The sequence below is a fragment of the Eptesicus fuscus genome, chromosome 19 (assembly GCF_027574615.1).
Source record: "Eptesicus fuscus isolate TK198812 chromosome 19, DD_ASM_mEF_20220401, whole genome shotgun sequence".
NCBI classification, from domain to species: Eukaryota; Metazoa; Chordata; class Mammalia; order Chiroptera; family Vespertilionidae; genus Eptesicus; species Eptesicus fuscus.
The window spans coordinates 3759459-3783727 of NC_072491.1; the positions used below are offsets into that span (position 1 = coordinate 3759459).

The 24269-nt window shown below is 60.3% G+C and overlaps 2 protein-coding genes across 5 annotated transcripts in view; one reads left to right on the forward strand and one right to left on the reverse strand.

The window, feature by feature from the left end:
- TG (thyroglobulin) overlaps nt 1-24269 on the reverse strand; it is a 158235-nt gene that overhangs the window by 19631 nt on the left and 114335 nt on the right. The gene's annotated exons all lie outside the window — the stretch shown is intronic.
- SLA (Src like adaptor) overlaps nt 12053-24269 on the forward strand; it is a 33013-nt gene continuing 20796 nt past the window's right edge. Inside the window, exons 1-2 of one of the 4 annotated variants that reach the window (XM_054708541.1) lie at nt 12053-12254; nt 23441-23716. In XM_054708541.1, the coding sequence (XP_054564516.1) occupies nt 23539-23716 (178 nt within the window). In that variant the 5' untranslated portion in view covers nt 12053-12254; nt 23441-23538. Of the gene's footprint in view, nt 12255-12506; nt 12560-23440; nt 23717-24269 lie in introns of those variants that run through there. The other 3 variants (XM_028132779.2, XM_054708542.1, XM_028132780.2) reach the window with 3 other exon arrangements.

Below are 24269 nucleotides of genomic sequence, written 5' to 3' on the forward strand. Positions count from 1 at the left end.
CCTGGGCCCCGGGCTGGTACTTTATCTAAATCTGACCTAGCTATTCAGTGGCAACGAGTTTCCGCTCGTTCTCTGTGTGTGTTTTTTTAACTTTAAAAATAGTGCAGGGCAAAACCACAATTGCTGAGCACTGCCTTTTCTCCCGGAGCCGCAGGACATGCGGGGTGCCTTGACCTCAGTGAGCCACCGGGGAGGTGACCTCGGCGAGTCCCCTGTCCAAGCACACACAGACACACAGACACATTCACAGCCACACACAGCCACACACAGTCACACACACACGCAGTCACAGTCACGCAGTCACATTCACACAGTCACACACACACACACGCACAGTCACATAGTCACACACAGTCACACACACAGTCACACTCACACAGTCACAGACAGAAGCACACACTCACACAGATGCACACCCAGAAACTTACACACACACACACATTCAGATATACACAGTCACAGACAGACACACTCACATAGATATACACTCAGAAACATACAATTATAGACAGGAACACACCAGTCACAGGAACACACACACACACACACACACACACACACATACAGACACACACAGTCACAGGCAGACACACTCACACAGATATACACTCAGAAACATACAATTATAGGCAGGAACACACCAGTCACAGGAACACACACACACACTCAGACACACACAGTCACAGACAGACACACTCACACAGATACACACTCAGAAACACACAATTACAGACAGGAACACACAGTCACGGGAACACACACACACACACACACACACACACTCAGATTTTCTTGAGATGGACACCTCAGGGTTTGCCAGGGGGAGCCACTCACAGGCTTCCCATGGCGAAGTCACTGACCACAACCCGGACGGGGCAGTTTCCGCGACAAATGTCCAGGCAGGGCCCGGGCCCTCCCTTCCCAGTGAGTCTCGGCAGCCCGGTGCCGACACGGCTGGGAGCCTGTCTCTCTAGCTCACAGCCCGCGGTGAGTGTCACCGGCTGACACCTGTGACTACCAGACTGCTCCCCGCGCCAGCGTGCAATCTGGCGTTTCGGCGGCGAGCGAGGGAGGGAGGGAGGGAGGGGGGAGGCGCAGGCAGGAGCACCTGCCGGTCGTGGCGGGTGACCGGCGGGGACGCAGACCCCAGCTCCGACCCGTAGCTGTGTGGTCAGGAGCGTGACGACTCCGACAGCTTCCGCAGAGGGCCGTGGCCGGGCAGCAGGGAGAGGACCCCCCCGTCACACCGTGGTGCGTGACAGGGGGCACGGCTCAGAAGTGGTCGCCCTTGTTCCTCGCGTTGTGATGCTTCGGGCAGCACCGCGACGCACATCTTCACGGCAAATCTGTTCACATGTCACGGTCACTTCCTCATGGACCACAGGGTTACTGGGTCACGAGGTACACTCTTCTCCTGAGACGTAAAAATGTACCGAGTGACCTTCCCCCAGAACATGTGAACGGTGTCCCGTGAAAGATGTACAGGTGACAATCCTCACTGCGGGAGCATACTTTTGCGTTATGTAGGAGGTATTTTAAGCCGTGGCTCTTGGCCTCTGCAGCGACCTGTTTGAAAACGGTCTCGTGGAGATACACCTCACGGAGCGTCCCGTGCACCATTTACAGCACACCCGTCGATGGCGTTTAGTTGTACGCACAGAGCCCTGTCACCGTCACCGCGATCTAATTTCAGATCATGTTCATCGTCCGCAGAGCAGCCGCGTGCCCATCAGCAGCCCCTCCCAGCCCCAGGCCATCGCTAATCTGCTTCCTGTCCCTGCGGAGCTGCCTGTTCTGAAATTTCACGTCCATGGAGCCACCCGTCGGAGGCTCCCTGCACGTCACCCAGAGAGAGCGCACGTCAGCGCTCCGTTCCCTCCGTAATCAAACACCGTCCCGCTGCTCCCGCACGCACTATCGTATCGCCCCCTCGGCTGCTGGGCGGCGGCGGCTCCCCGTTTTGGCCATTATAGATAATGCTCGGTGAACAGCCCGGTCCATTCTGTGCGTGGGGGTGGGGTGGGGGTGTATGTTTTCATTTCTCCCGGTTGCATACCTAGGAGCGGAATCGCTGGGTCAGAAGGTAACTCTATGCCCGGCCATTTGAGAAGCTGCCAGAGTGTCTCCTAAAGCCGCGGCGCCCTGTCACACGCCCTCAGGCGGTGCCTGCGTGTTCCCAGCTCTCCATGCCCCCACCAGCACGCTATCCCCTGTGCGTCCCTGTCACAGCCCCGGGGGCCGGAGGCGGGGCCTCGCAGGAGTGTGATGTGCATCCTCCCCATGGCGGAGGGCGGAGGGCGCTGGGCACCTTCCCTGTGCGTGTGGGCGCTTGTCCGTCTGCTCAGGAGAAACGTCTGTTCGAGTCCTCGGCCCAGAGCTCAGCTGGGTCGTTTGTCTCTCTGTGACTGAGCGGTGAGCGTTCTTTCCGTGTTCCGGATGCACGTCCCTTCTCAGGCATGTGATCTGTGAACGCGCGTCCCCAGGCCACGGGCTGCCTTTTCACTGTCCTGATGGTATCTTAGTGGCACAATAGGATACCCAGGGCGGTGTGAGGCGGCTGGCAGGGGATATGGTGAGCGGGGGCCTGGGCTTCAGAAGCAGACCAGCCGGGGGGGACGTCTGAGTCCACAAACATCTCTCACCCCCTTTGTGGGCCTCCGCGTTCTCCACCTACAGAGTCAAGGGAGGGAACCGGCCCATCTCCAAGATGCCAGCACATCGCCCCCCTCCGGGGCGCCCCCGCCCCGTCTCCTTTACCATTTAACGTTAACGACAGGCAAAGTGAGAGAGACGGGATCAGGGGCTGTTTGACCCCAGGGCCTGGAGTCCACCTTGCACCCTAAAGATACGTGTTTCTAAACCCTTTTCTTTCCCCTCGCTCCAGCCGCCTCCGGAAGGGTGCACTGTGGTGTGTTTTTCTTTACAGACCCCCCCCCCACCCCCGCCACTGTCTAGACCGGGAAAGAGAAGGCAGGTGCCAGCAGGCCATGATCTCAACCCCTGCATGGCGACCCCATCTGTGCCCAGGGAGCCTCTGACCAGGGCCCTTCATGGAAGAGTGACGCCTCAGAGCGGCTCCGCGCCTGCCCGTCACCCAGCCCAGCGCCCCGGGCCGGAGGGGCCGGAGGGCCATGGCCCCCTGCACTCACCCTCCCTCCGCGGACACTTTGGCAAGCACGGCTCTCCACGGGGCTTGGCCACATGCTGGCCCCGTTAGCTGTGGGCATGCACTGCGGGGACCCCTCCAGGGCACCCCCGGGCACCAGGCACGGACGGGAGAAAGGAGGGGAGCTGGCCCAGCTCGGCCCCTTCAGAACGGAGCTCGCTCCCCGGCCGTGTTCCCTCCAGGGCCTTGCAGCCCCGACCAAATGCCTGTTCCCAGCCGTCACCCTGGCTGTCAGAGGCCATCGAGGGGCTTGGCTCCCGAAAAGCCTGCCTTCCCGGGCGGAGGCACCGCCCTTCGAAAGCGACCCTGAGTGACGGCCCGGGCGACGGCCGCCCCATTCACAGGGAATTTAACGCAGGGCCCTGAGCCGTGCCCTCCGTTCCCAGCGAGCAGGTCACACGCACCCTGGGTACATGCTGCCTTTCAGAAAGAATCCCGTGGTCATGACCTGCATGCGCCCAGATGTTTCCTCTGGTTACGTATTCCTGTAGCGTAACTAACGACGCAGCGCACGGCGGGCTCCCGAGGACAGACTGTCTGTTCCACCAGCTGATCTGAGCCCTTGGCTCTGGCCTGGCCTGATAGCTGTGTCCTCGGGCCTGAGCCTCCCCCTCCCCCCCGGGCCTGAGCCTTCCCCTCCCCCCAGCACTCACACACACACACACACACACACACACACACACACACAGAAACACAGACACACACAGACACACACAGACACACACGCGCACACACACATAGACACACACACAGACATAGACACAGACACACACACAGACATAGACACACACACAAACACACACAGACACACACACAAACACACACAGACATACACACACAGACACACACACAGACACACACACATAGACACAGACACACACAGACATAGACACACAGACACACACACAAACACACACAGAGACATACACACAGACACACAGACACACACACACACACACACATAGACACACACACAACACACACACAGACACATACACACACAAACACACAGAGACACACACACAGACATAGACACACACACAAACACACACACAGACACACACACAGAGACACACAGACACACACAAACATAGACACAGACACACACACAGACACATACACACAGACACACACACACACAAACACAAACATAGACACACACACAGACACAGACACACACAGACATAGACACACACAAACACACACAGACACACACAAACACACACACACACGGACACACACAGACACACACACACACAGACACACACACACACACACACACACAAACACACACACAGACATACACACACACACACACAGACACACACACAAACACACAGACACACACACACACACACACAGACACACACAGACATATACACACACAGAGACACACACACAGACACACACAGACACACAGACATAGACACACACACACACACAGACACACACAGAGACACACAAAGACACACACACACAAACACACACACAGACACACACATAGACACACACACACACACACACACACACACACACACACACACACTGGCTTCCCGTGTCCAGATGGGCTCAGCGTTTCCTCTGTGGTGGCCATTTCTTTAGGAGCTGCCGCTGGTGCGGGTCTGAGCCCTACCCGCCCTGTAGGGAGGACGTCCCGGCAGCCCTGGGCCCACCGTCCAAGCAGACCCTCCCCCCAGGGCCTCGGAATGGACACTCCCAGGGGACCCTCGTGGAGGTGCCGGTGTCCCCAGAACCTAACAGGCGTGTGCTGAGTCCCTGCCCGCCTCGGCCCCCGGAACCCATTCCCATCATTCTAACCCTACCCCCTTCAGAAGTGTCCGCTGAACACAGAGTGAACGGTTACCCTTGTAGGGAGAATGGCCAGGACACGGGCTTCGGGGTTAGACACATTGTATCCTGCGCTGACAACTGGGCAAGTGGCTTTGCTCTCGGGGCCTCGGTGTCCCCATCTGTAAAGTGGGTATACAATGCTGTCTCAGGCTGTGGCATCCAGAGCGTGGGCTGCAGGGCCCTTCGGCCCGGGGTCAAGTCCAGCACTCCCTCTTACCCGCTGCGTGTCCTTAGGAAAGCGGTTACAGTTCTCCGTGCCTCAGGCTCCTCAGTGTACCATGAGGGGGAGAAGGACACGTACTGTGGAGATGAACTGATGAGGTCACGTGGACAGGGCCTACAGCCATTAGCTTTCCAATAAGCAAGAGCAATCATCAACATCATAGCCGATATGTCACAGAGTTCTTGCAAAAATTAGATGAAATAACAGACTTGAAAAATATAACCTGCAAAGCACTGTACTGAGGTCGGTTATTATTATTCATCACGTGATTGCGACGCAGACTAAACTGAAAAATAGGGAAGCCTTCCCACCTAAGGATCAAGTTGGGGGTGAAGTTTTGTTTTGGCCAAGAATTTTCGAAGCAGCTGAGCTGGCCTGTCCTCTCCTGTCCCTCCCCCGCGGCCCGTGCGCTTGCGTGTAACCAGCTGTGTCTCGGCGGGTTAAGAAATAAACCCTGGCTGACAATGCCACACCTCTCCTGGCGTGGGTACGTGGACGGCACCCTTTTAAATTTCCTTAAGGCTGATGTTGAGCGTGGTCTTCTTTATTTTTATTATTTTTAAAAATATTTTTTTCTTGATTTCAGAGAGGAAGGGAGAGGGAGAGAGAAATAGAAACACCAATGATGAGAGAGAATCAGTGCTCGGCTGCCTCCTGCATGCCCCACGCTGGGGACTGAGACCAAAACCCCGGGCATGTACCCTGACCGGGAATCGAACCATGACCTCCTGGTTCATGGGGTGACATTCAACCACTGAGCCGTGCCAGCGGGGCGAGCGTGGTCTTCTTTAACGACAACAGATTCATGTCGGAAGTGAAAAGGCCTGTCCCCCAGAAGTATTTGGGCACCAAAGGGGAGCAGCACCACACCACGCCACGCCACGCCACGCCACGCCACGCCACGCCACGCGTTCCATCTCAGCCCTCACCTCCCTTCGTGCGGCTGCAGCCCAGGCCGCGGGGACGGCGGGCTTCATCGCTATTGCTTTTACGCGATGAGGACACCAGGGCAGAGCGGTTTCCAGGCCTGGCCGCGGTCACGCGGGGAAGCCCGGCGCAGAGGCCTGCTCTCTCTCTGGCCAGCGGCTGTGCTGCTCTCCCGGGGACACGCGCACCTGCTGGGGGCTGCCCGGGGATCAGGGATAATCCAGCACCTCCTTGACCCCCTCCGCCTGCCAGGTGGGCGGGGAGGGCCTTAAGGAAGTGTGTAATCTACAGGCTTTTTTGTTCTTCCTTTTATTTTATTTATTATTTATTATTGATTTTATTGATTTCAGAGAGGGAGAGAGAGAGAAACATCAATGATGAGAGAGAATCACTGATCGGCTGCCTCCTGCACGCCCCACACTGGGGATGGAGCCCACAACCCGGGCCTGTGCCCTTGATCCTTCAGTCCACAGGCCGCTGCTCTCTCCACGGAGCCAAACCAGCCAGGGCCCTTTTTATGTTTTACGCCTGCTCCCTCTGCGTCCCCCTCCCATCACCCCTCCTTCCTGGTGAGTATGTGATGGCTGCTCGGGCCCCGGTAGGCGCTAGTGCTCCTGTCACTCATCGAGGGAATAGCAGCCCCTGTTCGGGAGCTTCAGTTTCTGGAACTCAGAGCACAGAGGTGGGGAAGGAGGTGCCGGGAGGGTCCCGGCGTGGGGCGTGGCACCACCCAGAGCCCCGGCATGCAGTTATCTTGTCATGGGAACTGGCTCTTGTCTTTGCTCTGCAGCAGAGTTCACGAGGCTCTCTGTGCCCTCCCCAGAGACAGACTGTGTGTGTGCACCAGGAGAGATAAGACGCGTGTTTCCATATCCCCTCTGAGCCTTGTTTAGAAGCGCGGCCTGTCTCCTCCCGCGTGGCTCTGTTCACGTCTTGGTCTCCCAAATGGGGTGCCCGGGGCAATGCGTCAGGGCACAGGAAGAAAATGCTAGAATGTTTGCTTGTAAGTGGGGAGTAGTCGCATCCTTTACAAACATTTTGACAGCCCGGCCGGCCTGGCTCAGTGGTTGAGCATCGACCTCTGAACCAGGAGGGCACATGCCCGGGTTGTGGGCTTGATCTCCAGTGTGGGGCGTGCAGGAGGCAGCTGATCAATGACTCTCTCTCATCATTGGTGTTTCTACCTCTCTCTGCCTCTCCCTTCCCCTCTGAAGTCAATAAAGATCTATTATAAAAAGCATTTGTACATTTAGAATGTCCATACTAGTAGAACAATCGGTGCCTGTGGTTAGTGACAAGGGGCATATGCAAAGCTTGTCACTGTCGGGCACTGGACCAAGCAGCTGGGGTGTCACATCAGGCAGCAGGCGGAGGCCCCTTCCCCGTGGGCTGGAGAGAAGAGAGTTGAGCTAGGAAGTCACCACAGACCCCCAGTGTCTGCTCTGCTGCTGGGAATCAAAGGGGCCAGCAGACTCCGTGCCTCGGGCCAGGGCAGGCCGCTCCGGCAGAAGGCTAGGCGGCCGCGCTCCCCGCCTCCCCACCAGTGCCCAAGGCCGCTGGACGGCTGGAGAGCCTCGCCTCTGGGCAGAGGGCAAGCCTGGGAGCTTCACCCCACCTTTTGCAGGGGTTAAGGGAGCGCGGGCCTGCCACCAGACCCTGGCGCGGTGACGGGAAAGGACCAGAGCCCGAGGGGACCCCCCAGGACCCTCACCCCTGGTTCTGGCAGATCCTAAGTGAAGGGAAGGCCATTCAGGTCCGCGGAACAGCGAAGAGAACCCAGAGGCAAGCCCAGCAGCACCTGCCCAGGCACTAGGAGGAAGTGGAAGGTCACTGGGAAGGTCACCGGGGAGGCAGGGCTGGGCGGCAAGGACCCGCGGAGGAATCCGTGCAAACGCCGAGGACAGCGGGGCAGCCAGGGCTGGCCGGGACTGGCCTGAGGAGAGTCAGTCATCCGCCTGTCCCGGTGCGTTCGAGAGGAGCAAGGGGGCCACAGGGGCAGGAGAAGAGATGATGGCGGATCACTTCCCACTCCAGACAAGACGCAACCGAAGTCACCCCAAAAAACAAACACAAGGAACCCCACACAAACAGCAACGAGAAGGCGCCGACGGAACGTCCTGGCCAGCACTGCCAAACGTCTAGCCTGAACTTGGACTCCGCTCAAGTTCAAGGTTGAGCTGGACATCACCCCTCCCTCGCGTGGTGGGGCCACTGCAACCTTGAGAGCCGTTTCCCTCGGCTCCCTCCTCACTGGACCCCCCATGACGCTGCCCCGACACGCGGGTGGGTGATCCCTGGCCCTGTCCACGGAGCTCTGAAGGCAGGACACGTCTCCCAGGCGCCCTTGTCCTCCCAGAGCGTGGCTTCCTGCTGGCCTGAGGCTCCCCTTCCCCGAATACAAGATTCGTTTAAATAAAAGAATGCCGAGTCAGATGTAGGGAACAAAAGGGTTTGTGCACGAGTGCATCGAGAGGAAGCTAGGAAGCAAACATTGCCAAGTTGCAAAGCTGCAATGGCCACCTTCCCCAGCTCCGGGAGGTCCGCTGACCCCTCCAGCTCCCTCCGGAAGCTGAGCATCCGGGTGGCCTCCCCGGTGGAGGCAGCGGGTGGGTTGAGCAAGAGGACAGCTCTAGTGCATCAACAAGTTTGTGCAACTCCCCCGCCGCGCTGGACAGTGGAAACGAAGCGTCTGCTTCTCCTCCCGAAAACTCTCGGTGCCGAGAGGCCTCCCGAAGATACACCCGCAGGCCCCGGAGACATACACCTGTCGGTTCCGCTCCCGCTGGAGGCCTCGGCTCAGCCACACGGAGCCCCTCACCCAGCTTCGGACGTGGCTCCCGAATAACGAACGAACTCCCGTGTCTGGAGAAGCAGTGGGGTCTGATGGCCCCCGGGGAGGTTCAGGGTGAGCCGCTCATCTTCCCCAGGGAAAAGGCAATAGCCACAAAGTGTGGGCTCTTGTTTAGAAGGCAGACCCCCCCCCCACCTGCATTCCTTCACTCACTCAGTCATTCACTCGTTCGATGGCTAATTATGGATCACCTCGTTGGGGCAAGGCTCGGTGCTAGGCTCAGGGGTCATGCGTGAGACGTGACCTGCCCGCCCCTCACTGGGGATCCAGCCCCTCCCTGGGGACCCCTCACGGTCCCCCTGCGTTCCAGCCCAGGCAGACCATTCCCAGGCGGTCCGGCCGGGAGTCAACATCCCGGCAGCTTCTACCTCTGCCACCCACAATCCCTTAGGCCCCAGGTGCCTGGGCTTTCCTGCTTGAGGCTCGCATGTTTTGAGTGAGTTTACGCTCCACTTAGAAAGGAAAGGGAGCCGAAGCCGGTTTGGCTCAGTGGATAGAGCGTCGGCCTGGGGACTCAAGGGTCCCAGGTTCAATTCCGGTCAAGGGCATGTACCTTGGTTGCGAGCACGTCCCCAGTAGGGGGTGTGCAGGAGGCAGCTGATAGATGCTTCTAACTCTCTATCCCTCTCTCTCTTCCTCTCTGTAAAAAATCAATAAAATATATTTAAAAAAAAAAAAAAAAAGGAAAGGAAAGGGAGTGGCGTCCGTACCCAGGACCCCCGCTCTGTGCCTTGCACCACGCTAGCTGGTCAGACACAATTTCCTGTGGACCCTCCAGATCTCGGAAGGAGATGGGAAGAGCAACACCCCGCAGACGCACAGAGAGATGCAGAACACTTTGCAAGGTCACACAGCTCCCAAATGTCTCGAACCCCCCTCCGGCTCCAGACTCCAACGTGCATGTCCCGCTCCTGTGGGGCCGGGAAAACTCCCGGGCCTGTGCCCTCACTGGGAATCGAACTGCGACCTCCTGGTTCATAGGTCGACGCTCAACCACTGCGCCACCCCTGCAGGAGGGCCCCTCTGTGTTATTATCCATTTCCTCGCCTTCCCGCTGTCGCCATCGCCGATAGCGGCCGCATTCCCATCTTTACCCCACGGCTCCCCCCACAAAAGGTAAGCTCCCCTCAAGCGAGGCTCTTGCTGCTTTTCTGTGCACAGCTGGATTCATTGGACAAAAGAAGTTTCCTTGAACGAATGATTAAATAAGGGAATACATTTAGTCTAACTCACAGCAGGTTCTGGGCAAATGTGGTTTTTTTTAATTTGTTTGTTTTAAAGTTGCCACAAAGCTGGTGCCTCCTGACCATCAGCTCAAACCTCCTTCCTGCCTCTGTGTGAATTTGGGGGGAAAACTCGACGGACGCGTCTCTCTGCCAGGCAGCTTCCCCTTCTAGGCAAGGGGCCCGCTCCGTCCGTCTTCTGCAACGTTTCCTCTCTACCTTCCCAGGGTGCCCTGCGCATGTTTCACAAGTTGTCTAAGGAAGCATCTCTCTAGTACAGAGTGCCTTCTAAATTTAGAAGCGGCCCCGATGTTTTCAATTCACCTCCGACCCCTACACCGAGTGGGGTTTCTAAATGACTCTCCCGGGCGGCCGAGGCGGCCCTGTGGGGCTGGGGCTGCGTGTCACCGGCCAGAGACACCGGCCGGGTTCCGTGCCAGGCCCAGCGGTGTGACTCCGGGCAGGTCACTCTGCTGTCGCCTCTGTGAGGCCGCCCCCGCACGGTCCCCCGGCGTCCCAGCCCAGGCAGGCCATGCCCAGACGGTCCTGCCGGGAGTCAACATCCCGGCAGCTTCTACCTCTGCCACCCACAATCCCTTAGGCCCCAGGTGCCTGGGCTTTCCTGCTTGAGACTCGCGTGGTTTGGGTGGGGAGCCATATATTGTTATTTTTAGAATATGTTTTTATTGGTTTTAGAGAGAAAGGGAAAGGGAAAAGGGAGCAATGATGATGTGAGGGAGAAACATCAGTCGGTGGCCTCCTGCACGCCCCTCACTGGGGATCCAGCCTGCAACCAAGGCCTGTGTCCCGACCCACCGGGGATCCGACTGGCAGCGTTTCGGTGCGGTGCAGGGGACGATGCTCGACCAGCAGGGCCGTGCTGCCCAGGGCTAGATATTATCTTTTTTTTTTTTTTTAATTTAAACCCATCGAAAAATTGACATGCTGCAATGCACACAAGCTCTCCACCCAGATTCCTCCAGCAGTCACATTTTGCCACATCTACTGTCTTTCTCTTTTTCTCTTTATTTATCTTTTCTCTCCCTGTCTCTGTTAGTGGGCTACTGAAAATTATAGACACCCGCCACCTCGCCTCCAGGCACCTCAGCAGGTGTCTGTCTGCTAAGAGCCAGCACACTCGCCCCATCACCACGGCGGCCCATCAGCCCCACGAAAATCCGCGCGGACACGGCATTATCGAACGTGTGGTCTATATATTCGAGTGCCACCCGCCGTCCCCATCCAGTCCTTCTGTCTCTCTAGGCCTCTTCCCTTGATCCAAGGTCTGGTCAAGCATCACACAGGCGACATGAAGTTGTCAGTTTCATGGTCAGCGTCCACCTACACCCGTGCTTCCTGCCGTCCTAGTCTCTCGGGGGCAGCGCCCCGGAGGCTGTGGGCAGCAGCGCTCGGCTGAGGGCCTTCGGTGCCACTATGTTCAGCCTCTGCCCAGGAGCCATTCCCTCCACAAGCTCTGGGCTGGGCTGGCCTGGCAGCGGCGTGAGGAAGCCGCGGTCATTGGGAAACTAAGAAAGAGAAGCTGCCACTCCGTGGACCCAGCCAGCTCCAGGGGCCCTGAGCGCAGGCCCCGAGCCTCCTCCGCCTTTGAATTAGAGCCAACATGCGCCGGAGAGCCTGAGCGAGGCTGGCCACGGAGCGGAGCTGCCCATGTCCCCGAGCGCTGTGCACACGCGTGCAGAAGGCTGTGCACACACATGCAGAAGGCTGTGCACACATGTGCAGAAGGCCGCCCCCCTGGCCGTCCTCAGAGAGGAGCCTGCTGGGCGCGCTGAAAACAGGAACCTGCCCTCCGCGCCCGGCCTCCCGCTCCTCGCAGAGGAAGTGTGTGGCGTGTGTAGCAACTGCTGCTCCTCTCGATAGCATGGGCCGGTCTGCACCCCGGGGAGGCCGGGCCCCCCGCTCACTCTGCGGGAGCAGCAGCGGCTGACGGAGAGGCCGTGACGGGGACCCTCGCCAGCTACTCCCCGGGGCGACCATGTCCAGCCTTTGAAGGTATCTTGGGGGACGTGGTGGGGGCTGGGTGGGGGGAAGCAGCTGGCAGGGGGGTGAAATCTTGGAGAGGAGACTCTCTCTGTGAGAACAGGCAGGCGATGCCTCCAGGACGGCCCCACTTCCCGCAGGGCGCCCGGAACATCAAGGCTCTCAGGGAGGGGCTGGGCAGAGGTACAGGCGAGAAGGGCCGAGAAGGGCCGGGGACAGTCCTCCAAGGAGAGTGCCGCTCCCGGGCAGCCGGCACAGGCAGGCTTCCCCCGCGGGCAGCCCGGCTTGCTCTCGGCCTCCCAGCAGCGTGACCCCGGGTGAGTCACTGCCACTGCGCCAGGCCTTTCTTTTCTCCTCCTGAAAGTGAAAATCCTGGGCCCACATCCCCTGGGTGCTGGGAAGAGGGCATGGGCTGGTATATGCAAAGTGCGGACACAGAGGAGGGGCTCGGTAAATGCAACCAGTGAGGAGTGGTGACATCTGAGGGCGCAAGGAGCCCCGAGAGGCTGAGAGATCCCGCCACGGCTGCGGGGAGCGTGGCTGTGAGGATCGTCTTTGGGAAAATGCCAGCGAGGCTTGATAACAAGCAATGAGAACCAAAGTGGGTGGTGAGTGTGCGGGGCCGGGGTGTGGTGAGCAGAGGCTGGGGAGAACTAGAATCCCTGAGGGGATGTGGCACACTCCACATTCTTCGAGGTGCCTAGGTGTCCAGAAGTCCTGGTTGTCAGGGAAACGACCATGGCGTTGGGCGCCAATGTCCTGAATTGGGGTCTCGCATGGGAGAGGGAAGGGGCGGTGTCCGCCGTGCCGAGAGGCGGGGAAGGTGCGTTTCCTGAAAGGCTATTGACCTGCCATCCTCAGCGTAATTCCCCAAGGTTACGATTATTATTTGCTTTTGACAAATAAGAAAACGAGATCCAGAGAGGTTCGGTGATTCGTCCAAGTCACACAGCAGAGAGAGGCTCTCGGGACAGAGGGCTGGGGTGGGCAGAGCCCCAGGGAGAGCCAGTGTGGGGAGGGGGAAAGCGTGTCTCTGGGGCAGTGCGCTTCGTTTCAGGGGAGACACACCCCACGTTCTGCAAAAAAAAACGAGGGTCATTCTGTGGTTCGCTGTGCGATGCTGAGCTGCAGACTCTCCCCGGGGCTGTGGTCCTTTTCAGCTTGGAACAGTGAGCCCAGGTCAAAGTTCTGGCAAAATCTCTCGCAACTGGTCTTCTCCAGCGAGGAGCATGCTATTCAGGAATGCTCGATGCGTTCTGGAAAGCAGGCTACGGATAACCCTAAAATCCCGTGGAACGGACAGACTGGCATCTGTGTGGGCTCCCGCGTCTTAAACAGATCCAGCACCAGGGCAGCGAGACTGCTTCCTGAAAATCCGCTACGTCAGTGACCCCCTGCTTCCCCCCCCCCCCCCCACCTCAGCCAACATTCTGGCTCAGCCTCCAGTGAGCTGCGTGACTCTGGGCAAGTCACTTTGCCTCTCTGAGCGTCAGTTTCCTTTTCTTAAAAAGAAGACCGGCCTCCTCGTGTGTCTGTAACCAGGCTAAGTCACATGCAGCATGCAGGAGGCGCTCAGTGCTAAAGGGGGGCAGAGTGGCTACCCACAGCATCCTTCACCCCGGCCCTTGAAGGACACCTAGTTACGCGGGTGGCTCTGGGCGGCGGAGGGTAAGAGCTGTGTTCACCGCCACGGACCTGACGACATAACTGCACGCCTTCTCCGCGTCTCTCAGTGCTCCTTTCTGCGTGTTTCTCCACCTGACGCGGTCAATGAGGCAGGCGTGGGTCGGCTGGCACGGCAGCAACCAAATCAGCGTCCTAACACAGACAGCATCTCCCCCTCGGAGTGCTGAGAGCTGGCAGCATTATTTCCAGGCGGGGGGGGGGGGGGGTGCGCTTCTCAGAGACTTAGAGATTATTCATTGCGGGAAACCCCAGCCAGCGTCCTGCATTCAGAAACGCTGCTGGGTTTTCATTTTTCACTTGACACGCAGCAAGAATTTACGCCCGCCGGCTGTGAGAGAGGCTGGCGCTTAAAATTCTCGTTAGGAATTTCCAGCGTGTCGGGCCAGACCGTTGGGTTCTTGTCAGCGACCGGAGGGCCCTGTTAGTACTTTTATCCATCCATCCGTCGCCCATCCATCACCCACCCATCCCCCACCCATCCCCCATCCATCCCTTCTGCTAAGAAATATGCACTGAGGCCATACCATGTGACTGTCGGTCCCCCCTCTCGCTCCTCCCTGAATGTTCCAAGGCAGTAAGTACACTGGGTCCAAACCACTTCCTCCCAGCTGGGAACGAGCAGGGGCGGGGGTGAGGGGCGGGGGGGCGGGGCGGGGCTGATTTCATGACGGTCACTGGAGCCACAGACAGAAACTGCGAGGCCTCGGCGGCTCCACGGCTCACTCCTGTTGTCACACGGCTTTGCAAAGTCACAGCGCCCTCCTTGGCACCTTCCAGGCAGCTGAGGCTGTGGCCAGAGGAGGGCTCAGGGGTGTTGGGGGCGAAGCTAGGAGATGCGGAGCTTCGAAAGAAAGTGGGGATCGTCCCCCCCCCCATTGTCCTTAGGGGGAAAGGATCACCTTCTGAGGGTCCGGCCACCCCTGGAAGCACAGACAGACGGTACCTCCAACCGCTAAGCCCGATGGAGGGAGCGCGTGCTGTGTGCTGGGCCCCTGCCAGTTCGTGGCTTTTCATCGAGGGATGTCAGGGCATGGACTGTGTTCTCAGGAAGTGTACCACCTGGGGCTTTGAACACGCAGAGAGATAGACATGTGATGACAAACGGAGGTGTGCACCATGGAGGCGGCGCACAGACCCCCAAAACAGAGCGCGCAGGGGAACCAGCTTCGTCAGGGAGGTCTGGTCGGCTTAATTCTCCCTTTAACCCCGGGAGCGGCCACGCTCCTTCCTGATTTACAGAAGGGCCGTTTCCCCTCCGCACCCCCTCCCAGTCACACGGACAATCAGCCGAAAACGCACATCCTCTGAAATACAGGCCCCAGGCGCCGGGAGTGTCAGGGCCCGCCCCTCGACGCACTCCTCCGTCAGTACGCCGCTGGTCCGCCCGCTGCGTGTCTATCACACACATGACCTCTGCACGCGGAGGAGGGCCGCGTGAGCGTGAGCTTGTCACAACAGAGGACAGCCGGCGTCTGCAACCCTCCCTCCACGCCCTCTGCCCGACAGCCTGGTAGGGAGGGGCCAGCCGGGCCCTGGAGCCGCGCGCCTGGGTTCGAATCCTGCCTCCACCTCTTACCCATTGGGGGACCGGTTGTGCACGTGCTTGGACCTCGGTTCCTGCCATTCCAAAGGCTCCATGAGGGGGGAGGTCTCTCCGGGCAGAGTGACCCTTCGGTTGTCGCCGATTGGTGTCTGTTTCCTTACGGGCACGCTCACACCGGTCCTCACAGCAGCTCACCCCTCATCAAACCACGGCAGGCACAGACACTTGGTGAAAGGATCACCCACTTTGAGGGCACGGCAGGGGTCCGAGGAGGGAGGAGGGGAGGCGAGCCGAGAAAGAGCAGCCCCTCTGGCCTCACCCCGGGCAGGCACCTGAGTGTTTTCAGGAGTGACTCACAGGGGGGCGGGACCCCGGGCGGGAGGCTCGGCGCAGGCAAAGGCTCCCAGGAGGCAAGCGCCAGGTTTCCATCTCGCCCAATGCGTTCAGGGCCACGCTGGCGATGCATATGCGTGGCACCACGCACAGTGAAGTCTTGCCGGGAAATGTGATCGAATAAGCAAATCACGGACGGGGCAGTCCCCGGGCCCCGAGGTCCACGCGGCCATCGGCGCTCCACGCGACTGCCCACCCGCCTCCTTTCCGACGGACCCCGCCTTTCCCGGGACCCCCGTTGGCAATGAGGAGAAAAGGCCCGCTTCGAACTCCCCGATTTCCTACGCGGTGGGACGGCGTGTGGGTGTGATCTAGCCTCAAAACAGTTGTCTTTCCGGCTGTTTTCTCGTCGTCAGTGTTTATGACGTCAGCCGGCTGACAGGGGATGCGGGTGTCCGGGACCCGGCCTGGGGTCTAACCCCACGTTCCCCAGGGTTTTTGGGCGGAAAATGTGTTCGGGGTCCAGCAGGGTCACAGACAGGCTGGCACTGGAGCCCACCGGCCCTGTGTGGGGGGTGGGAGGGGCCTCTGTGTATGAAAAGCTGATCTGGGAAAGAAAGAAATGGGGGGGGGGGGGGGGACGGTTACTTCTGATTTCCATGAGGTAGGAAGCCAGACACCACTTGACAGACTCCCGCCAGGTCTGGGCAGCGAAGGCACTGCCCTGGGCCTGCGCCGGTCCGCGTGGGGACAGCCACGGAGACCCCCGTCGCGTGCTCATCCCGGGACCCCTGCTCGCTAATCCTCACGGGAATGCCCAGCAGGGAAGAGAGGGCTGTGTCCGTTTTAAAAATAAGACCAATGGGGAGAAGTGTAGCGGTTTCACAAGGGGAACACTGCTATTTTCCCCAGCACCAACTGGCCCCGGAGCGGCTTCCTCCTACGGCGCCCTAAAACCACCCTGAAACGTTTTATAGGGCACGTCCCCCCGGGCCTGCGGGGAAAGCCGAGCCTCCCCGTCCGCCTGCAAGTAGAGGAGATCCCCTTCCGGGCACCAGAGGCAGAGGGGTCAGGACACAGGCTCGGGGCCCGCGTGTCGGCCCGAGGGTCCGGCGGGTGGACGGGCACCCGCTCTGTGGCGGGCACACTTACAGAGCACGCGCAAGCTGAGTGCCCTTGAGCAGGTGGCTCGCCCTCTCTGAGCCTTTTCTTCGTACCATGAGGGCATCAAGTGGCTACTTTTGCATCGGTGCTTTATGACACCCTGGGATTGGGCTGTCGTATCAGGAGGCGGGAGCCGCCGGCTCCGCCCCAGCCAGCAGTTACTTTTCTCTAGTTTATGTTTGGAGTTTCGGGGGATCTTTCTTAAAGTTTCCAAGCAGCGGGGGTGAAATAACCCGGATGAGCGAGTCCCAAGGCCTCCTCCACGCGGCTCTGGAGCCCGGGCTCTGAGTCAGGCAGGAGGCGGCGGCGGGTGGGGGGGTCTCCCTGAGCTGGCTGCCTGCTCCCCGCCGTCCTGCGCTGCCAGCGGCCTGCCTGGCCGGACGGGGAAGGACTGGGCGGGCAGTGGCGACAGGCCTGTGGCTGCACCTGCCCGGAGGCGAGCAGGGAGCAATGTGGGTCACGGGGCAGACACACCTGCCGAGCGAGGTCAGGATGTGGTGGGGTGCCCCCGGAAATCCTGCACGATCCCTGGCAGGGGAGCCAGCAGATGTGGAGCCCCGTCCCAGCGCCTCCTGCGCCTGGTGCCGTGCCAGACGCCCCGGGCTCGTCCCAGGTCCACAGGGCGGGGAGCGGGTCCCGGTCCCGGAGGAGCAGGGAGAGCTGAAGCGGCACGTTCACAAGGCCGACTTTCCCCATCGTAGTGGGGGGGCCCTGAGGCCGAGGAGGGCCGGGGTCTGCTCAGCTTGCACAGGGAGGGAGCAGCCCACCGATCTCCCAAGGACTTGGGCTTTGGTAACATTTCGGCGATCCTATCTCACCGAACGCACCTCCACGTTGGAGGTAACCTGTAATGTAAGACCCCGCACAGTCCCGCGGGGCATGTGCTCACACCTCACATTTATGGGTTTGAAAAATCGAGGCTCAGAGAAGTGCAGTCACTTGCCACAGGACACACAGCCAGTGGGGTCGGGCTGGAACCTGGACTCAGCCTGGCCTGCTTAAACCCCTTCTCCCCCCTTTCGAGGCTCCCTTATTCTTGCCACGTTCTGCTCATAATTGCAAGAGCAATTCATACACGCGGGAGAGAATCTGGAGATCCCGGAAAGGTGTGAAAAATAAACCAGTAAGTCATCCTTAAAATCGCTACCCAGAGAAGCCTCGGAGGCATCTTGGAAACAGCTTCCTTGAATATTTTCTACATCGATGCATTAAAGCTTTACAGAATGGGATGGTAGGAGCACAGCTAGTTTCTCTTCCACCCCCCCCCACCCCAGCCCCGCAGAATTAAGGGTTCTCTAACATGATGCTATGGCACAGTCCCTACGATCCCTAGCTGCCTTTAAAAAATATATATATTTTTGTTGATTTCAGAGAGGAAGGGAGAGGAGAGAGAATAGAAACATCAACGATGAGAGAGAATCATGGACCGGCTGCCTCCTGCACGCCCCACACCAGGGATCGAGCCCACAACCCAGGCCTGTGCCCTGACCGGGAATCGAACCGTGACCTCCTGGTTCATAGGTCGACGTTCAACCCCTGAGCCCCGCCGGCCGGCTGGGCTCCCCGCTGCCCTTTGAGGATGCAGGCCACCTAAGACCGGCCATGGCGGCTCAGATCTGAGCGGCCTGCACTGGCCTCTCTGGGCCCCGATCCCAGACCTGGCTTCCAACATCGCCCCCTGACAGCCAGCAGGCCCGGGGGGACCCCTGTGCCCCTCGTAGCGTTTCACCCAGAGGTTTACAGTCCCCCCGTCTGCACTGTGGGCCGGGACAGACCGCTTCTGTGGCCTCCTTAGACGGGACCCGGGCGCAGGAAAGCAGAGGGCAGAGTCTCAGGGAGGCTGAGGGCACAGGCGGGTCGGGCAGACCTGGCAGGGACCCAGCCGCCCCTCTGAGTCCCACCACCTGGGACAAGGCACTTCCTCGGTCTCGCCCCTGACGCGGAGCTGTGAGCGGCCCAGTGTGGCAGCGATCGCGTGCTGAGCCCGGAGCCCGGCCCGGACAAGGGGCCATCGCCAGACGGCGTGGTTCTGGCTGTCGGGTGGCCGCCGGTTCGGAGACGGTGAATGGTGAGCGGGTTTTCCCGCTCATGGCATGGCTCCCACCTTAGAAGCGAGTCCTTCCATTCCGACAGCGCGGCCTGGCTCTTAGGAGCGCAGAGCGGACGCGGCCCGGGATCGAAGTTCCCGAGAAGCCCGACCCCGTGTGTACAAGGTGACGCCGAGCACACGATGCAAGGCTCCCCGCGCAGCTCCCACAGAAACCCAGCGGGGCAGGCGCGTCCCACATTCCTGCCGGCAACTCCCCGCCGTGTGGCCTCTCCCTGCGCCAGAGTCCCCGCCAGTGGCAGCCGGCCCCTCCCCGGCCAGAGCTCCCCGTGAGCGTCCTTCCTCCCCGAGGGGACAGCGCTCGGCCAGGGAAAGGACGTGGGTCCCGAAGTCGGAGAGGTAGGCGTGCCCCCCGCACCCCTGCTCCGCGGGGTCCCAGCTCTGGGAGCGTGGGCTGCTGAGCTGACCGCCCGACCTCCACCGGGAAGGGAAGGCCACGGTCACGGAGGAACCTCGGCCTCCAGGGATGCTGGGAGGTTAAAGGCAATGGCATCTGCTGACGGCCCACCCCCGGAAGGCAGTGCCCTCCCTCCATCCCGAAGAGCAGAAAGACGAGGCTTGCGTTCTGTCTAATGGGACGGCCTAGCAAAGCGAGGGGGGTCTTTTCTCTTATTCATAATTACAAAAAGCCACCGAGTCTTGATTGCTCGAATTAAGGGGCTCTCTCTTTGGAGAGCATCTTCCCCCCCTCCCCCGCCCCCACACATCTCATTGTGTAGAGGAGCCAATGGAGGCCCAGGATCACACAAAGAAGAGAGCAGCGCGTTGGTCCAGAGACTAGGGTGCGAGGTCAGAGGCCAGGACCGGCTCTGGTCTGGCCCTTGGCCGTCACCAGGAGGAAGGAGAGAGAATCAGGAACTGCTGGCACCAGCGCTGATGAACTCATTTCTCTCTTGCCCTCTCCTCGCTGTTCCTAGAAGCAATTACGTCTCACACCCTCTCCCACCCTCTCCCACCCCCAGCTCCTGCATAAAACCGCCACCGATTAAATCAGACGGTGCAGCCATTTCATCAGGGAGATCGGGCTCTCACTCTCGGGACACTTTTCACTCTCCTACGATAACCGCCTCTTTCGGAGGCGTTAACTCCTTCCTGGGCGAGGGGAGCCGGTGAGCAGACCACGACGGGGCCGGGGAAGCCGGCGGGTTTTCCGGACCAGCGTGCACGGCGGTGGGCGTGGAGCCCGGCCCGGCCTGGCCTGCAGGCCCCCCGCCCGCGGAGGCAGGGAGAGGGCGAAGGTCACGGGAGAAGAACCCGGGCACCCACCGGGCCCCACTGCACCCTCCTCACCTCGAGGCGTTGGGTATGTGTCTTTGCTTGGAGGGCCTCCCGTGTTCCCATCTGAAAAATGTGAGTTTCAAAGCTTTTTTAAAATTTCCTGTTCTGGATTCCATGAATCCCCCCAAAACACCCAGGAATGTTGGGGAATTAACGAGGTTATGGGGGGTGAGTGTGCAGTTAGGATTCAGTTGCGCTGGGGACCAAGACTTTTCCTGAGCGGCTTGCTGGAGGCGGATGTGAAGGGAGGGATGGGCTGGAAGTGACCCGGCGGAGGGCGGAGGAGGACGTGGAGCGGGAGGGAAGGGAAGGCAGGCCGAGGGACGGGCCCTGGGAAGCCTGGGGCGATGGGCACTGGGTGAGGGTTAAAGGCACAACCCCTGTCTCTGCTGGTCCTTGACCCCGTGTTCCGACTGCAGGACACAGCGGGACATTGTCAGGAGAGTGGGTGACAGTGCTGTGCTCTGCAATGTGGGGACACGAGAGAGTGAAGGGGAGGCCCACACATGGTTCAGGGTCATCTCTACATGACTGCCCTGGAGGCACCCCCCTCCCCGCAGCTGGTCCTGGGAGCTCCCCCCTCAGCCGGTCCTGGGAGCTCCCCCCACAGCCAGTCCTGGGAGCTCCCCCCACAGCCGGTCCTGGGAGCTCCCCCCTCAGCTGGTCCTGGGAGCTCCCCCCTCAGCTGGTCCTGGGAGCTCCCCCCTCCAGCTGGTCCTGGGAGCTCCCCCCACAGCCGGTCCTGGGAGCTCCCCCCTCAGCTGGTCCTGGGAGCTCCCCCCACAGCTGGTCCTGGGAGCTCCCCCCTCCCCGCAGCTGGTCCTGGGAGCTCCCCCCTCAGCCGGTCCTGGGAGCTCCCCCCTCAGCTGGTCCTGGGAGCTCCCCCCTCAGCCGGTCCTGGGAGCTCCCCCTCAGCCAGTCCTGGGAGCTCCCCCCACAGCCAGTCCTGGGAGCTCCCCCCTCAGCTGGTCCTGGGAGCTCCCCCCTCCAGCTGGTCCTGGGAGATCCCTCCCAGCCGGTCCTGGGAGATCCCCCCACAGCCAGTCCTGGGAGCTCCCCCCTCAGCTGATCCTGGGAGTTCCCCCCTCCAGCCGGTCCTGGGAGCTCCCCCTCAGCCGGTCCTGGGAGCTCCCCCTCAGCCGGTCCTGGGAGCTCCCCCCACAGCCGGTCCTGGGAGCTCCCCCTCAGCCGGTCCTGGGAGCTCCCCCTCAGCCGGTCCTGGGAGATCCCCCCTCAGCCGGTCCTGGGAGCTCCCCTCCAGCTGGTCCTGGGAGCTCCCCCCTCAGCTGATCCTGGGAGCTCCCCCCTCAGCCGGTCCTGGGAGCTCCCCCCACAGCCGGTCCTGGGAGCTCCCTCCAGCAGCCCAACGGCCTTGGCAGTGACAGTGGCGGCTGAGGGCCGGGGCTGACTGCTGGGCTCCAGGAAGGCACGGGGAACATACGCGGGAACCGCCTCTCCCTTCCTCCCCACACGATTAGGAAGTGGTGCAGGCCTCCCTGGCCCTCTGAAGGCCTTGCTCTGAGAGCGTAGAGTGTTCTAGAACCTGCAGGTGCAGTGCGCAGAGGAGGGGTTTAAGGCTGGGGGGGCTGGGTTGGCTTGACTTCTGGGCCCTTTCAGACTCCTGAGGCCTTGATCCTGAACTTCAGACAAGGAACAGGACGCAGCACAAGGTCCTGGCTGGGCCGCCCAGGCGGGGACCTGCCCCCTCAGTTCTCCTCTCTGTCCCCAGGAGACAGGCACGCTCCAGGGCGTGGTCTCGGCGCTTCAGGCAGTGGGGGGGGGGGGGGGGGGGGGGACAGCTTTACTCCGCAGGCATCTCAGTCCCTTTCTAAAGTCCTCCTAGGAGGGCCCACAGGGCGAACACACGTACAATCATCAGGACAATCGGGACAGGCACTCCAAGTGGCAGCAACTGGCCTGGATTGCCACGCTCTGAAGCGTCTCACCTGCTTTATCTGCTCATGTTGCAGCCACAACCCAAGGCCATTTTATTATTACTCCCCATCAGGCAGGAAGAGGCCATCAACGTGCCCAAGGTCACCTAGCTCGCATGTTCTGAGCCCGAGCCCGAGCCCGAGCCCCACAGAACACACCGGAGACTTAGCACGAGGGGTCTAAAGCCCAGCGCCATGGCTACATGCTGTGTGACCTCAGACGAGTCCCTGACCCTCCCTGAGATGCAGCTTCCTTCACTGAACCAGGGGGTTAGGGGGGTCAGGGTGCAGGGGCTTGACAATAATAATTTAAAAACACACAGTGAGCTATTTACCGTGAAATCTGTGCAATGGAATACTACTCAGCTGTAAAAAAGAACGAAACACTGCCTTTGCCGCAACATGGATGGCCCCAGGTATGATGCTAAGTTAGTAAGTCAGACGGAGAAAGGCACGCAGCGTATGATTTCACCGACAGGCGGGATCTCAAGGACAAAATGAACAAACAAAACCCAAACGAACTCTACACACAGAGAACGAACCGGTGGTCGCCAGAGGGGTTTGGGGGGTTGGGGGCTGGTGAAAAGGGGGGCGGGATTAACGCATCGCCGGGTATACAAACACCCCCCCGGGGTGTAAAGCACCGCGTAGGGAATACAGTCAATCGCAGCGCGACAACTGTGTGTGCTACCAGGGCGACCCCTTCGTCAGGTTGGTGAATGTCTAAGCCCCATGCCGTGCACCTGAAACTGACATGCCATTGCACGTCAGCTGTCATTGAAAAACAGTGTTTTCAAGAGGACCAGCAGAAGTCCAAGTGTGAAGTGTTCCCTGTTTCCCATTTGTTGGGCACGAGAACACGCTGAGAAACGCACGCAGCAGAGGGGGGGCGAAGGCAGAGGCGCCCCCCCCCGGGGCCCCTTGGGGGTACAGCAGCCCCCGTGTGCGCAGCTCTGCCCCGGGGCCCGGGAGCCGGGGCCAGGGCTCAGGAGAGGAGAGGCCCTGCGGCCACGTGACACCCCCAGCCTCTCACACAAACAGCCCGGCAGCTTTCTGCCACCCCGGGGTGCGGGGAATGGAAACTTTCGCCACCAACAGCATTTGCAGCAACTTCCCCCTCTGTGGTTTCTCTCTGTCATTCCCTTGATAAAAGGGCTCGCGCTGCATCCGCGTAACCAACATTCGCGAATCTCGTCGCCACGTACAAACAGCCACCTTTGGAGAAGCGGGCTGCCTGGCACATGAGGCGCGATGTACCCTAAACTGGGTCACTCTGCACCCCGAGGGCTGGGCGCGTGGCTGACTCTCCGTGTGTACCCCCTGTGCCGCAGGCTCCGCGCGTCCTCCGCAGCCCGGGGAGCCAGAGAGATGGGAAACAGCATGCGATCCGCCCCGGCGCCGCCCGAGAGGCCTCCGCCCTGCTCAGACGGTAAGTCCGGCTTCCTGGGGGCGATGCTGAACTCTCTCCCAGGAGTGCCCGGGGCGCGGATGGGGGGATGGGGGATGCTGGTCCATGGCTGAAACAGGGCACCGGGTCCCTACGAGTCCCTGATCCCGTCTCTCTCGCTTTGCCTGTCGTTAACGTTAAATGTAAAGGAGACGGGGCAGGGGCGCCCCGGAGGGGGCGATGTGCTGGCATCTTGGAGATGGGCCGGTTCCCTCCCTCGACTCTGTAGGTGGAGAACGCGGAGGCCCACAAAGGGGGTACGAGATGTTTGTGGACTCAGACGTCCCCCCCGGCTGGTCTGCTTCTGAAACCCAGGCCCTCGCTCACCATATCCCCTGCCAGCCGCGCCATTCCTTCACGGGTATCATATTATCATGGGCACATGATGCGTATTCCCGCGCTCTGCCCCTTTTTGGGGGTGTAACTTGATGAAGCCAGATGCTGGCCCTGGGGAATCTTCCTGAGAGTAAAGGAATTCCGTGTCCCATCGGTAGGATCGCCAGGGTCAGGCGCTCCGGGGGGAGGGCACCAGGTC